Below are 16,240 nucleotides of genomic sequence, written 5' to 3' on the forward strand. Positions count from 1 at the left end.
AGCTGGGGGGAGAACAAGCCCCTTCCCTGCCACCTGCTAACTGCTTGAGGCCTCATTGTCCTTTTCTGTAACAGGAGGGGTGTCCTCCTGAACTTCACATGGATGTGCTCTGGGCTGAGGCTGTAGCACTGAGTGGTTTTCAGAGAGATGTAAGATGGGAATGCAGAGATCCAGTGACCTTTACATTGTGCCCACTTATGGGGGCCCTGTCCTTTTACCCCATGAGAATGTGGCACTGTGGTCTTTCCGCATGACCTTGCCTGCATTGGCCAGTCAGTGGGGTTTGTATAGCCCACAGCAGAAGATTCTTCTGCTATTTTCTTCTTCTTTTTTTTTTTTTTTTTTTTTTTTTGCAGTACACGGGCCCCTCACCGTTGCGGCCTCTCCCGTTGTGGAGCGCAGGCTTCAGACGCGCACGCTCAGTGGTCATGGCTCACGGGCCCAGCTGCTCCGTGGCATGTGGGATCTTCCCGGACTGGGTCACGAACCTGTGTCCCCTGCATCGGCAGGCGGATTCTCAACCACTGTGCCACCAGGGAAGCCCTGCTATCTTCTTCTGAAGCATGTAGATTTTTGTTCTTAAGGACAGTTAATGTGGCTGGTCTTAAATCCTAAATCTGCCTGTGCTGAGGTGAGCAGCTGCCACCTTCTGCTGGACTCTTTGGAGCCTCCTTTGCACATGTGCTGTTGGTGGGGTCATCCAAGACCTGAGTGGGATTTATGCACGACTGGGGCTCTTTTTCTCTCAGAAGTTTCTGCTCACTTTAAGGCTCTAGTGACCAACTCCCCAGGCTGTCTGAGTGAGTCTTTTGGCCTAAGCTCCAGGCAGGCAAGGCAGCACTTGCGGCATTGTGCTACTGGGCAAAACTGCACAAACCAGGTCTTACCTAGTGTGGTTCCCTGTTTTAAGGGTTGAGTCCCTGCCAGTCTCTGCCTGCTTTTGGTCTCTCTCCAGTGCCTTCAAAGTTACTTTTATTTTTTCAATTAACAGACTTAATTTTTTTAGACTGGTTTTAGGGTTACAGAAAAATTGGGTACTGAGGACAGATCCCATATACCCGCTCACCCCCCCCAGTTTCCCATTATTAACATCTTGCATTAGTGTGCATTTGTTATCATCGATGAGCCAATATTGATAAATTATAATTAACTAATATCCATATGTATCCATAGTTCACTCTTCATACATTCTATGCAGTTACTTCTTTGTATCTTGTCCAGAGTTTGTTGGAGGCCTAGTCTGAGGATACCAGTTTCTCCAACATTATCACAAGCAGAATCATCTGATGCATTTATTTTTGATTCATACATAAGCTTTTTCCTGGTCTCTGGAAACATTTGACAGAAACCTTGTAAATAAAGAGAGTTCCTTGACAAGGGCGAGGGCAGAAAGTCTAACAAGTTGATGGGTGGCGATGATATTTGTGACTGTGTTAAGCTGTTACGTCTTGCTGCTTTTAGTGTGATTCATGTACCAGGAAACACTACAGTTCAGTTTATCACTGTCTTCAGAAGTTAATCTCCAAAAAATAGGGTGGAAGCAAGAAAATGGGAAAAAAAAAACCAAAAGCAAACCAAAAAACAAACTTACAAAGAATATCTGAAGTCTGTTGGTTAACCTTATTTGCACTTAACTCCTGCTTATTCTGTGAGTAGCATCCTGCATGTGAAGGCACTCACGTGCAGAGGAAGCCACACATAAAATTGACTTGGATAGGGCTTCCCTGGTGGCACAGTGATTAAGAATCTGCCTGCCAATGTAGGGGACATTGGTTCGAGTCTAGGTCCGGTAAGATCCCACATGCCGCGGAGCAACTAAGCCCGTGTGCCACAACTCATGAGCCTGCGCTCTAGAGCCCGCGAGCCACAACTACTGAAGCCTGTGCACCTAGAGCCCGTGCTCCTCAACAAAGAGAAGCCACCACAATGAGAAGCCCATGCACCACAACGAAGAGTAGCCCCTGCTTGCTACAACTAGAGAAAGCCCATGCACAGCAATGAAGACCCAACGCAGCCAAAATTAAAACAAATAAATAAATAAATAAATACTGACTTGGATAAATCTCATGTTTATTACTTAGTACAAGTTGCATCTTCCTTCTAGTTTCTTTTTTTCTTTCTAGGTGGTAATGAAAAGGAAGCAGGCCCTGATATTTTTAAACTTGAGTGGTTGTACGAACCACCTTTCAGGTGGATCTGGTCTACAACTGTGCCTTACACTGTGCCTGAAATGGAGCCTCAGAATGGACTGAAGTTAGTTGTGGAGGTGGTAATGTTTAGGTATCGAGATACTTTTTTGTGTTTTTTTGTTGTTGTTGTTATACATGTACATAACGGCAGTAATCACTTATTGTACTCTCTGGTTTTGCCCTGAGGAGTGGGATTTCTGACCCCCTCCCCTGCTTCCCTGAAATTGTCGCTTTTTTTTGGTTCATGATTAGTGTGGATATTTGGCTTTTGATCCCTGCTTTGTGTTTCCTTTTAATCTCCTTGAATAACTGTAAGGTGCAGCTATGGTAGAGATGGGTTATCTGCTCCAGACTCTCCTCAGAAAGGCAGATTTGTGATTTTCTTCACATGACTGGGAAGGAGGATGAGTGAGCGTGTGGTGTGAATACAAGTGGGATGTGTTAGTGAGTGTGGGATGACCGTGTGCATGCTTTGTGTGGGGTGTGTGAGGTGAGTGTGTGTGTGAGGTGATCATTCGTGTATGCATGTGGCCCATGAGGTGTGTGAACATGTGTGCATGATGTGTGTGTGTGAAGGTGTGTGGTGTGTGCGTGCACATGTACCAGGTTGGCTGATGGCGTGAAGGAGGCACTAATAGCATGAAGATGTTGGGTGTCCTCACGTGAGTGCCTTCACATGCAGGATGCTACTCCCTTGTTAGGAAACCTTGTCCAGAGCTAGAAAGCTGCCTCTCCATTCTGTCTGTGTTGCTTGCATCCTCACTGTACCCCAAATGCTTTGGGATTCTCAGTCCAGTGGTGCCCCTTCTTGAGAAGGGATGGGGATGGGACCCATCTGGGCATCTGCAGTCAGGCCCAGTTGTGGACCTCACTGGGTAGCAGGCCCTTTCCTGGGGTTGCAGGGATCAGTGTGGGAGAACCATTCAGTCCTCCAGGTTTACCTGTAATGGGTGACCTTGCTCGGTCTTGAGATCCAGGCTCTCATGTGATGCCAGAGGGAACAGAAGCCCTGAAGGTCTGATTGCCAAGTCAGCCCTGACTGCTCAGAGTTCAGGGCAAGAGCCATCAGGCGTGCAGCGTTCAGGAGAGGGAGCACGGAAACTGCTCCCGGCGGGGCGGGGGGGTGCTTTGAAGTTGGGCAATCACAAACCCGGCCTCACGTCATTCCTGGCTATGTGGGTCACTGACATGCTGACAAACGGTGGGGCCCCAGCAGAGCTCAGAGGGCAGAGACACCAGCCATGGTTAAAGCTGACAGTACGCTTAGATCCTTAGATCGAGGGGGCTTTGTTTACCTGCTGTGGTGAGGCTGTCCATCTGGGGCGCAGACTTCCTACAGGCTGCTCGGAATCTTGATCTTCAGTGTGTTAGCACAAACTGTGGATCAGTACTAGGGAAATCCTTTCCCAGTCTTTAGTTTTTGAAACCCTCCTCACTGGGGCCAGCCTTAACTCCAAATTTTAGGAAGAACCTTTTATTCCCATAACCACAGGAAATATGTTTTCTGTAGAAATGACTGTCCTGCTCTTATCTCCTATCAATGCAATCTTTGGTTGCATAGACTTTTAAATTATCCTGGAGCTGTTAATTTCTAGGATATCCTCTGGGCTGTTTTATATGTGTGTGTAAAAAGGAAAGACAAATTCCAGTGGGTCAGTGTGGAATGGGATGGTGCTTAATAAATGTTGGGTTGTCCTCTTTTCTTGTTTCATCCTGCTAAGTAATGATATCTAGAAATAATCTATAATTTTGATCCAGCAATCCCACTTGTAGGAATCCAGCCTAAAGGGCTACTTGGATGAGCTCAAAGGTGTGTAGATAAGGAGGTTTGTGGGAGCAATTTTGTAATAGTGCCCTAGGGTAAGTGTCCATAAGTCATCAGGGGAGTCATCACATGTAATGTGATAGACCTGTATGCATTGGTGGAGAAAGATGTCCAAGTTATATTTAAAGTTAAAAAACCAACGTGGGTAGTATGAATCTTTTTACATAAAAGAAATTCCTCTGCGTGTCTATGAATATATATATATATATGTCCATTAATATACAAAAAGAGATGTACATCAGACTGTTGACAGTGGGGGACTTTATTCTTTTGCTCTGCATATATCTGCATTATTTGAATAGTGTACAGCAAGAAATTATATACAGTATTAGACAACCTGTATGTCATTTGGTTTTAAAATTAACTTAAAAGTTTAATCAAGTTAAATTTTTTAATACATAACTAGTCCATTCTTTTTCTCCATTTAGGAAATTACTCAAATGTGTGAGGTCTCTATAACATCCAGGGCTAACTCAATGAAGTTCCATTAATTAAAAAAGTAGATATTCATCTTTTTTATTCTTTTGGACGGCTTTAATGCATGCAGACCAGATTTGTGTAAGAGATTTATACCTTAGCTCATTTTATCTTTACTGAAATTCCATTTTACAGATGAGGAAATTGAGACAAAGGCGAAGTAGCTTGCCACAGAGATAGTGGTGGGAGATTCTTCATACCCAATTCTTTCTGTTTCAGAAGGCTGCTTGTTTAAACACAGTCCTTGGCTGCATCGCTGATTAAGAACGAGATGAAAAGGAAGCAGTTTCTTGTTTTGCTTTTTATAAAGTTAGAAATAGTCTCAAGATATCCCTTTTGCTCTTAATTTCCTCATCTGTAAAATGGGAAGATGAACTTGATGACTTCCAAAGGTCCTTCCAGCCCTAACATTCTGTGATTACGGACATCTGCCATCCCTCTTCTCAGTGAGTGTTTGCTTCTTTCCCCACAGTATGTCGGAAGCCTGGACGTGCCGAGGCCCAACAGCAGAGTGGAGATTGTGGCTGCCATGCGTCGGATCCGGGTGAGTGGCTGGAGGTAGGGCTGTGTGGAGCTGGAACTCTAAGCGTCCGCCCTTTTAGAAAGTACTGGAGGTACCAAAATGGATGGCTGCACTCTTTGCAAGACCCCTGTACGGTCCGGGGGAGCTGTTCTGAGTTAGGTGGTTGATCTTGATTAAAGACCAAGGTAAAATGGATATATGATGGCTGGAGGGCTACCACCCTCTCTCTCTTGTAACCTGCTGCTTCTCAGACTGAGACACATTACCCTTGAGGTTGTGTGGGTTCTGCCAGGGAATGAGAGAGACTGGTGAAGTATCTTTTTTATTCAAAGATTTTAGTGAAAAGGTTTAGTATTAGTAATTAGCTGATAATTGGCTTAAAGCATTTAAAAAGCAGAGCTTTCTTGTGGTGCATAAAGAGGATCTACTTAAATTTTTAAGAACAAATGTGGGATTTCAACAGAATTTCCTTGGTTGGTTGCTTTAGACTCTGGACATGTGTGTGGGTTCTCTTCTGCCATTTCTCGTACTCTAGAATAGAGTTTGCTCAACTTTCCAACCTGTTGCCTTCGGAGTCTGTGGTACACGGAGCAGAGATGGAATAAAAATTAAGTTGTCTTCTGATCACTGTGAAGGAATTTTCCCATGTGCTCTGTCATGAAACAGAGGAAGTTAGATTTGTGTGTTTCGAAGGTAGGGTTGGGATTGGTCAAACAAATTGTAATGACTTTTTGGAGAGAATCGGAGTCGGAGGTGGCTGGATTGGTCATCCTGAATGCAGCCTGGTTGGGGCTCTTTGTCTTCTAGAAGAATCTACTCACCTCAGTGGAAAGCATATAGATGTTGGGAGCTTCATTTTGCTTTTTGCCAGTTTTACTTTCAGTCAATTCATCTGAGCAACAGAGACCTCAATTCAATGACAGCAATTTTGGGAAGAAAATTAGTGTGTTTGCTTCTATTTCTCTAGGCAGTTCATCAGCCCACTAAAATAATTTTTTCACTGCTTTGGCCCTCCCAGTCCTTCAGCATTTTTTATTATTAAGTTGAATTTGTTGAAACTACTATTAAATACAGCAATACTGTTTTTCATAGACATAGAAATGAGTCACTTTCACATGAGTTCATTTAATGTTCATAATAAGCTGTGAAGTAGGGGTCACGTTTCCTTCATTTTCTAGATTAAACTGAGGCTCAGAGAGTCATAGAGGACTAGAAGTGGTGGGCATGTGGCCTGAATGCAGTTCTCCAGTTGGTTTCCTGAGAACATGCAAAATGCATCACACCTTTGGCTTCAGGCCTGTCATTCAGTATCCCCAGGCCTCTTCCTCTTCCTTCACCTTCCTGCTCAGGTAGAAAGCACCAAGGCCTCAGCTGAGCATATCTGGGGTGTTGCTCTTGTAAGGATAGGTTACTGCTCTCATCATGGTTGTGACCTTGGGGTTTCAACAAAATAAAGTCCTTCTTTTCTTCATATTTGACTAAGAGACAGAGCATATGCTGTTGCTAATATCACTATCATTATTCGAGTAATAAATATTAATAATAGTAGCTATCAATAATAGTAGCTACCATTCAGTACTTACTATGTGATAGGTGCTTTATTAGGCCTTTTAATACGGAAATAATGTTATTTTTTGTAGCTACTCTAGATGAGGTGAGGGTATTATTATTAAATTTTGTAGATGAGGAAATGGAAGCCTGGGGCATTAGATAATTAATTCTAGATCAATCTGGTGTCAATAGTTGGAGCTGGGATTCATGCCCAGGACTGTGTTGCTCCCTAATTTGGGTGATGATCCCAGCTGGAGAACCAAAAGATAGGGACATGGAGCTTCCCCAGTGAGGGAGTCAGTGGCAGAAATACAACTTTGTAGAAGGAACAGAGGTACAGGAAAACATCCCCTCGAAGCAGTGGAGGGTCAGGGTGTGTGGTGGGACTGGCCATGCACAGGATCTGGAGGCCTTTGGGGCTGCAGTGTGGCCCCTGTCTCCTCTTCCCTCATCACCTGTCAGCCCAACTGGCCATGTGCCAGTAGCTCCGTTCCCTGTGACCTGCTTCTGGTGCTTAATGAGCAGCTCATTAAATTAGAGGGAGAAATGAATTGGCCAGAAAGCTCTTTGGTCTGGCTGTCCAGTCACTTGTTTAGTCTGACCACCAATAAGAACTCTGGGTGTGTGTTTTACCCTGAACCCCCCAATTCACTGCTAGGTCCAGGCTGCTATTTTCTTTTCTTCTCTCCCTTTCAAAAGCTGTCTTGCCTGTAATTACAGATGTCGAGAACTAGGACATGTGATTTCTGTGTAAAAGACTGTGCCTGACTCTGTCCTTTTGTGTTGAATGGTGCCAGGCTAAAGTTGGGCAGGACACTGCGGAGTTTGGTTCCTGGATGCTCTTGCGGATTCACAAGTTGCAGGTCTCCAGCTTGGCCCTGAGCAGTATCTCGTCCTCAGAGAGAAGCGGTTACTATAAGGATCATGATACCTTACGTCTGTGACATGGGTAGTGCCTCGCCAGGCCCTTTAGATGCCAGTCTCCCTGATCCTCTCTGGAGCTCTGCACAGGACAGTGCAGGTTGTCTCTATTTCACAGAGAGGGAAGCACCTGGAGTGAAGGGATTGGCCTGAGGTTGGCCAGATGCATCTTCTGAGTTGGGGTTCCAGCAGCTGTATGGATTCCTGTTCCTGCCCCACTGCCACACCTGCAGTGTTGACTCTGAGCTAAATATATGGACAGTTGATTTGACTGGTGTTTTTCCTCTCTCTTTTCCCCATTTCTCATTGGTTCCCTCGCCATATAGATTTTCTTTTAAAATTTATCTGTCTTCGGCATCTTTTTCTTTTCTCATGTGCTTTCAAAGATTTTTTTTTTTTATGGTGGTTAAAAACACATCACATATTTAACTGTTTAAAAGTGTATAATTCAATAATGTTAAGTATATTTACACTGTTGTGTAACAGATCACTCTAAAATTTTATCTTGCAAAACTGAAACTCTATACCCATTGAACACTAATTCTTCTTCCTTCCCCACCCCCACCAGCTCTTGGCCACCACCTTTACATTTTCTCTTTCTATGCTTTTGACTACTCAGATACCTCATATATATGGAATCGTACTTTGCCATTCTGTGACTGGCTTATTTCACTTAGCATAATGTCCTCGAGGTTCATCCATATTGTAGCACGTAACAGGATTTCCATCCTTTTTTAAGGCTGCATAGTATTCAGTTGAATGTATGTAACACATTTTCTTTATCCATTTATCTGCTGTACCGTTGGGTTTCTTCTACCTTTTGGCTACTGTGAATAATGCTGCAGTGAACATTATTCGCAGGAGCATGTGAATAATGCTCCTGAACAAAACAGGATCTCAAAGAGATATGCATCTATCTCTTTAAATCCTGTTTTGAATTCCTGTGGATGTATACTCAGAAGTGAGATTGCTGGATTATATGGTAGTTCTTTTTAAAAATTCTTTGGGGAACCTCTGTACTGTGTTCCATAACGGTTGCACCATTTAAAATTCCTGCAACAGTATAAAAGGGTTCCAAGATTTTTTTTTTTTCTTCTCAGTAACGTGTACCTTCTTGGTACACATGAATTTAAATAGATGAATAGATGAATTTTCTTTAAATAGATGAATTGTCTTTTTCTGGTAAGGATTTGTTGGGGTGGGAATCACTCAGCACTTGGAGTGTTTCTGGGTAGTCTCAGGGAGCAGGACATGGGTTCACAATGGATTGCCAGGTTACTTGCTGTCACAGGGGGCTCCTGCCTGAACTACCCAATGCCAGGGTGTGGGAGTTCCTTATACTGTACTTCTAAGGACTAGATCTGGGGCTGTGAATGGTTGTAAGTGCAGCATTAGCACAGTTGGCATAGTATGAGTTGGCACATAAGTGGATGAATTCATCAGCACTTCTTCTTTTTTTTTTTTTTTTGTGGTACACGGGCCTCTCACTGTTGCGGCCTCTCTGGTTGTGGAGCACGGGCTCTGGACGCGCAGACTCAGCGGCCATGGCTCACGGGCCCAGCTGCTCCGCGGCATGTGGGATCTTCCCGGACCGGGGCATGAACCCGTCCCCTGCATCGGCAGGCAGACTCTCAACCACTGTGCCACCAGGGAAGCCCCATCAGCACTTCTTAGAAGGCCTCTCCTTAATTTAGCACTTTCACCTTCTGTTTCTCTAACACTCCAAGTAGAACCACTTCTGGCCCTGCCATGCCCTGCCCTGGTCACGCAGTGTCCCTTTGCTTGGATGCACAGCTGTTGGTCAGGCTCTGGTGCTAGCGTGGCATGTTTCCAGGGCAGTGTGTTTGGAGGCTGCTTAGAGTGGAGACCATGCAGGTGAGAACCTGAGACCTGGGAGATAGATGGGGGAGGAAGAAGGGAGGAGCAGGAGGGCCAGCCCTGCTCAGCTGGGGAGGGGTGTTTAGTGTTTCCTTTTGCCCTGTGGCTGCTAGTTATCATTCATATATATTTATAACTCGTAGATTTACAACTTTAAACATACTTTCACATACATTATTTCATTTGATTAGCCTGGAGTGTTCCTATTTGTTACCTCTGTTTGATGAGAGGCGGGAAGACGGGGCATGGAGGAAGGAAGGGGACACCAGGCTCTCCAGCCATGGCAGCCAGCATAATGCATGTGCGCTCATTCATTTATTCACTCATTAGATATTTATGGAACACTCTGTCCTGGGCTAATGTTTCAGTATTCTTTTGGGTGCTTATATTCAGTAATGGACAAGCCAGGCACATGAATAATTATATATATTATTAGAAAACAGGTAAGAAGCTAAGAAAGTGTGTAACTGGGAGATGTAACCCAATTTGGGGGAGACAGGGAAGACCTGTGGGTTATAGAGGGATGGAGTCAATAATCAGTAGATACTGCAGCCAGGTGACCCCTGAGATGAGGATATTGTGGCTCAGGGAGGACTTGCAGCCCCTGGAGGGAGGTGACCTCGTCACATCATACTGTCTTTGAACCTCAACTGCCTAACTTAGTGCCTGACCATTACTACACACACAGTAGTGTTTCCTGAATGAATGAGGGCTTTCCCCCAATAAAATGTACTTGTTTAAACTCAGTCTTTTGTGTACTTCAAACACAGAATCGTAGCAGATCATTCATTGTTTGAAGTGACTGTAATTGCAGTTTATCCCTCAGATTGTAGAGGCCCAGGGTCACACAGGAGGAAGACCCAGATCTTCTGATGCCCAGCCCAGCACTGCTGCAGAGTAAGGCCAGTGGAAATTCACTGCACATTTTTTGCTTCCTTGTTTTCTTTGGACAGCTTCTAGGAACTTCCATTGATTAGTTGGGAGTTAGGATGAATTTTGGGAAGCCCTGACCATCAAACTGAGTTGGAATGAACTGCAGCTGTGGGTAGCAATAGTTTTTGGATCTGCTCTTTTTTTGTTTGTTTTCTTATTCAGGATTTGCCACTTTCCCCAAGGTTGAAAGAGGTACCTTTAGCTAGTCCCCTTGACACACGAAGACCCTGGTCTGTTCCCTTGTTTGTCTTACTCTTAAGAAATCTTCAGTTTCTCTTATTTTCTGTATTAGTTTACTGTTGCTACTGAAACACGTACCACAGTCTTACTGGTTTAAAACAATGTAGGTTTATTATCTTATAGTTCTAGAGGTCAGAAGTTTGAAATGAGTCTTAGGGGGCTAAAATAAAAATGGGTCAGCAAGGCTGTGTTCCTTCTAGAGGCCCTAGGGGAGAATCTGTTCCTTGCCTCTTCCAGCTTCTAGAGGCTGCCTGTGTTCCTTGGCTTGTGGCCTCATCACTCTGAACTCTCTATCACCACGTCTGCTTCTTTGACTTTGACCCTCTTGCCTCCCTCTTATAAAGACACTTGTGATTACACTGGGCACATATGGATAATCCAGGATAATCTTCCTATCTCTCAATTCTTAAATCACATCTTCAAAGTCCTTTTGCTATCTAAGGTAACATAGTCACAGGTTCCAGGTGTTAGGACATGGACACCTTTGGAGGCCCCTCATTCCACCTACCACATCTGCCTTGTTTATTGTCCACCAAATAGGATAAGCTAAGTGGTGGAGGCCAGACAAAATCAGCAGGCCCTCTTAATTCCAGATCACATACTTCCCCCACTCCATACTAGCTGCCTTGTATTGAGTTGATCCACTTGTTCTCCTCTGATCCCTATGATGACCCAGGCAGGAAGGAAGCTTAAGACATATTCCCCAGAAGCACTGGATGATTATCCTGCTCTTTGTCTACCAAGAATCCAAAGGTCTGAGAAGATGCTAGCTGGATGAAGAAAATAAGAGGGGATACGATTTTTTTTTTTTTTTAAGCTGCACAGCTTAGAATAATTCACAAAGTTCATAGAAGTTCTGCATGAGCCCACGGTTGGTCTGACACACTGGGGTTGCTTGCTTGGAAGTTAACTGGTTGAAAGTTGAAGGGTGGCCAGTAATACTGAAATCAGGCTACTGGCTTTGCACCATTGGGCCTGCTGTGTGAATAGGTGAGTTTGGCAGCCAGATATTTGGTATGATTTTCAAGTCCATTGTTCACAAATATTAATACCATTCCCCCCCATTGCACTTTTTAGCTTCCTCAGAAAGCTGTGTAGTCAAAAGAGCTCTCAGTGAAGAATGAGAGTTGGACTCGAGTCCCCTTGACTTGATGTGTAACCTTGGTGAGGTATCTGACTGCCATTAATTTCAGTTTCCTTGTTTATAAAGGGGAAAGGATGATACTTATTCTCTCTGATGCTATTGTTGAGTCTGGGATAATGCATGAAAAAATACTTTTTAAACCAAAAAGGACAATTTATATTCATCGGCATCATTTTTATACATTCCTCTGGGTTTCAAAGCATTTCATAAATGCAGGTAAATACCCTGAGAGATACTGAGCTGCTTCATCTGGCTCCTTTTATTTTTTTGTTTGTTTGTTTTGTGGTATGCGGGCCTCTCACTGTTGTGGCCTCTCCCGTTGCGGAGCACAGGCTCCAGACGCGCAGGCTCAGCGACCATGGCTCACAGGCCCAGCCGCTCCGCGGCATGTGGGATCTTCCCGGACCAGGGCACGAACCCGTGTCCCCTGCATCGGCAGGCGGATTCTCAATCACTGCGCCACCAGGGAAGCCCCATCTGGCTCCTTTTAATAGCCAGTGTCTTTTTCCAGATTTCAGTGCAAACATCACATCCTTCGGGAGGCTTCCCCCACTAGGTCATTTTGTCTTCTCACATGATCTTGTGGCACTGCACCTCTCTCTTTCGTAGCACTTGTAGCAACTGTATTCCCAGTGTCTGGCAGGGTGCCAGCCTTTGCTGAGTAGACTTTTGTTGAGTGACTGAGAAAATTAATCTTAGTTGATAACCATGTGAGCATAAAGCAGTGAAACCCAGCAAGGTTCTACTGAGGGAGTGCCGGGGAGGAGGAGGGCTGCAGTGAGGTCAGACCTAACCAACAGGCTGGGCTCCAGAGCGGCAGCTGGTGTTCTGTTACCCTCTCACCTTTGGAACCTGTTGTAGCTACTGGAAGGGAAGCCTCAGGTGGGGAAGGAGAGAGGCATCTTGCTGGGCCTTCAGGGCTGGAGAGAAGACAGATTTGTGGCTAAAGACCAGATTTATGGCTGTTAAAAACCCAGGGGACAGATCCCTGCAGTAGAAATGTAGTGTAGTCTCACAGAGGCAATGCAGCTGGACCTGGAGGGGTATGTGCGTGCAGCCAGATGCACTCCAAGTTGTGTGGTCCCCCATTGTGGCTCCTCTGGCTGTGGGCTGGGTAAATTCTTGGCCACCTTGCAAACAGCTTTCACAGTAGTCCAGCATGGGATCAGAGTTTGCCATTGAACAGTGACTTGATTTCTCAAGAAGGACTGCTCAGGAGTGGTATGATCCATGGTCTGGAACAGAATGGGAAGGTGACCAGGAAATGGCCAAGCTCTCCCCTTTCCTACAGCTCCCTTCCAGTGGTGCCACCTCTTCCAGAAATTTCTCTCATGATAACAAACAAACAACTATAAAAAGGTCCTGGATGGTCTTGGGAGAACAGGAATGAAATGGTCTTGGGAGAAGATCCAGGGACTGGGGGTACTGGTGGCTTTATGGAGCAGTGACTGGAGTTGTGAGTGCCTTACAGTTGCACTTGTGTTTCCCTCCCCACAGGCATTAAGCCCCTGCACATGGCCTCTTCATACGTTCAGCCACAAAATCTATGTTTTACCTGCTTCTGGGAGGCTTTGTCCAGGAATCATTTCATCCCTTTATGTAACTCTCCCCCTAAGTGGCTACCCTCAGTACCATTTGCTCTTTTGTCATTAGTTGTTTTCCTTCTCTTCCCAAATTCAGAGTTGGCAGGTCTACCTCTGAACAGCTTAGATTGTAACACAGACCTAGCATGGCCCTATTAATTTCCTATTGCTGCTGTAATAAATTACTACAAACATAGTGGCTTAAAACAACACAAGTTTATTATCTTACAGTTATCCTCCAGTTCTGGAGGTCAAAAGTCTGAAATGAGGCTAAAATCAAGGAGTTGGCAGGGCTGTTTTCCTTCTGAGGCTCTAGGGAGAATCTGTGCCCTTGCTTTTCCGGCTTCAGGAGGCTGCCTGAATTCCTTAGTCCTTGGCCCCTTTCCATCTTTAAAGTCAGCAATCATATCACTCCAACCCCTGGTCTAACTCTGCTGCCTTCCCCTAACATGTATAAGGACCTTGATCATTACATTGGCTCTTCCTCCTTCCTCTGATGATGCAGGATGATCTCCCCCATCTCAAGGTTCTTAATGTAGTCACATCTAGGAGCCCCTTTAGCCATGTAAGGTAACATATTCACAGGTTTTGGAGGTTAGCTTGTGGACATCATGGTGGTGGCAGGGGGGTAGTGTGTTGGTGGTATTAATTGAGTATTAGGCTTGTAGCAAGGATTGGAAAGATTCCACTCCTTTACTGAGGTGCTCTAGCATCGGGGTCAGGAAGAACTAAGCTCAAATCCTCTGCCTTCACTTGACTAGCTGTATGACGTTTCTTACTGCCTCAGTCTTTAATCACTAAAGTTGGAGTATCTTCTTGGCAGATATATTTTACAGTTTTATGTGAGTGCATGCAAAGCACTGAGCGACGTGCCTAGCACATGGATTGTGCACCAAAAAGAATAGTTCCCTTCTCTCCTTTCTAATTAGTGTGTATTGGACAGGGACAGTGGGGTCAGAAAACCATACAAGTTGGTTGTCAGACACACTTAAGCACCCAGTAAATGTTAGCTTTTAAAGACATCAGCTTTGCATGCCAATTATTTTTTTCCTTTAGTCTGTAGATGAGTGTTTCTCAAAATGGGTTCTGTGGCTCTCTTGGAATTTAGGGATGTAGTCTCCAGGGTCTGAGTTCTTTATAAGAATTTAAAAATTTTTATGTTTTCAGTTGATCCAATAGCAAAGTAAAATAAGCCTATTCCAGACTCTTGGAAGGGGCCATATTATGCCTGAGTGCTGCCAACTGTTTTATTGTCTACAGTTGTGTTTGTTTCCTTATGTTGGCACCAGATAGTTCTTCTGTAACTGTCATGCCCTGAAGAAAAAGTTCACAGTATGTCTATAATGAATTCTCATAAGGTGAAGGACAAGTGATGGTACCACACCTTGTAGGAATTAAGATTTTGCAGTGGTGGGAACAGAAGAAAGTGGCAGAAGAATGGAGTCTGCACATGGAGTGCAGGGCTGCAGGCAGGGCTGCAATGCGGCCGTGCTCCCCAGGGTGGCTCTCTGAGTTGCTCGTGGCTTGTGTGACTGGTGTGTGTTCTGATTAGTTCCAGTGTCTTCTGATTTGTTGGCACCTGTGCTATGCTGGTTGTCAGAATACTGTCATCCAGTTTTGTGTGTGCTGAACTCCAAAGAACTTGGGTAAGGTACTCACAATCTAGTCCTGTTGTGAGAAGGGATGTAATTTCAGTTAAATAACAAAATCTTCTCTGACATGAACATCTTCGCTTTGAATTTATTGGTTATACAACTTGTGTTCAATTTATAAATTTATAAAAGACCTGTATGTATAAGCAGTTTATATCCAGTTTTATGTCTTACATATTTAAATGGTATACATGATTTGCCAGCACTTTTTTTGGTAACAGCTTTATTGAGACATAATTCACATACCATGCAACTCATCCATTAAAAGTATAGAATTCAGTGGTTTTTAGTATATTCATAGTGTTGTGAATAACCGTCACCATCATCAATTTGAGAATATTTTCATCACCCCAAAAAGAAACTGCACTTCTTAGCCATCACCTTCCAATCTCCCCCAAATACCCCCCATCCTAGCCTCAGGCAACCACTAGTCTACTTTCTGTCTATATGGATTGTCTGTTCTGGATATTTCATATAAATGGCAGTCATACAGTGCGTGGCCTTTTATGTCTGGCTTCTTTCGCGTAACATAATGTTTTCAAGGTTAATCTGTGTTATGGCATATATCAGTATTTCATTTCTTTTTATTACTGAATGATATTCCATAGTATGGATATACCATATATTATTTATTCATTCAAATGCTGAGTGTTTGCAAAATTTTTTTTCTTAAAAAGGGGCCCAGACTTTATTAAGTTTTAGAAAACACTTGATGTTGATTGAGCAGGGTGTAAAGGGATGGTGACAGTTGTCTTCTCAGCCAAAGGAAACAAATCATTGCTTTTTAAGGTAATCTTGGGCAAGGCATTCTCATCAATATAAAGAATGATGTACTGATAGGAGAACTTAATTTTTTGTCCACTTATTTAAAAAAACGTATTGAACATTGGGGTGCATATATCTCTTTGAATTAGTGTTTCTGTTTTCTTTGGATAAATACTCAGGAGTGGGATCGATGAATCATATGGTAGTTCTGTTTTTGATTTTGTGAGGAACCTCCATACTCTTTTCACAATGGCTGTACCAATATACATTCCCACCAACAGTGCACTAGGGTTCCCTTTTCTCCACATCCTCAGAGCATTATTTACAATAGTCAAGATACAGAAGCAGCCTAAGTGCCCACCAACTGATGAATGGTTAAAGATGTGTTTTATATATATATTACAATAGAATATTACTCAGCCATAAAAAAGAATGAAATTTTGCCATTTGTGACAGCATGGATGGATCTGGAGTGAAGTAAAGTAAAATAAATAAGTGAAATAAATCAGAGAAAGACAAATGCTGTATGCTTTCACTTATATGTGGAATCTAAAAAACA

The 16,240-nt window shown here is 43.8% G+C and overlaps 1 protein-coding gene across 6 annotated transcripts in view; it reads left to right on the plus strand.

Moving 5' to 3' along the window:
* The window catches only part of LOC131741133 (carboxyl-terminal PDZ ligand of neuronal nitric oxide synthase protein), a 307,112-nt gene that overhangs the window by 75,536 nt on the left and 215,336 nt on the right, over positions 1-16,240 (plus strand). For all 6 annotated transcript variants that reach the window (XM_067039975.1, XM_067039957.1, XM_067039951.1 and 3 more), the window contains exon 2: positions 4,964-5,035. In XM_067039975.1, the coding sequence (XP_066896076.1) occupies positions 4,964-5,035 (72 nt within the window). The remainder of the gene's footprint in view (positions 1-4,963; positions 5,036-16,240) is intronic.

This window comes from Kogia breviceps, chromosome 1 (genome assembly GCF_026419965.1).
Source record: "Kogia breviceps isolate mKogBre1 chromosome 1, mKogBre1 haplotype 1, whole genome shotgun sequence".
NCBI lineage: Eukaryota > Metazoa > Chordata > Mammalia > Artiodactyla > Physeteridae > Kogia > Kogia breviceps.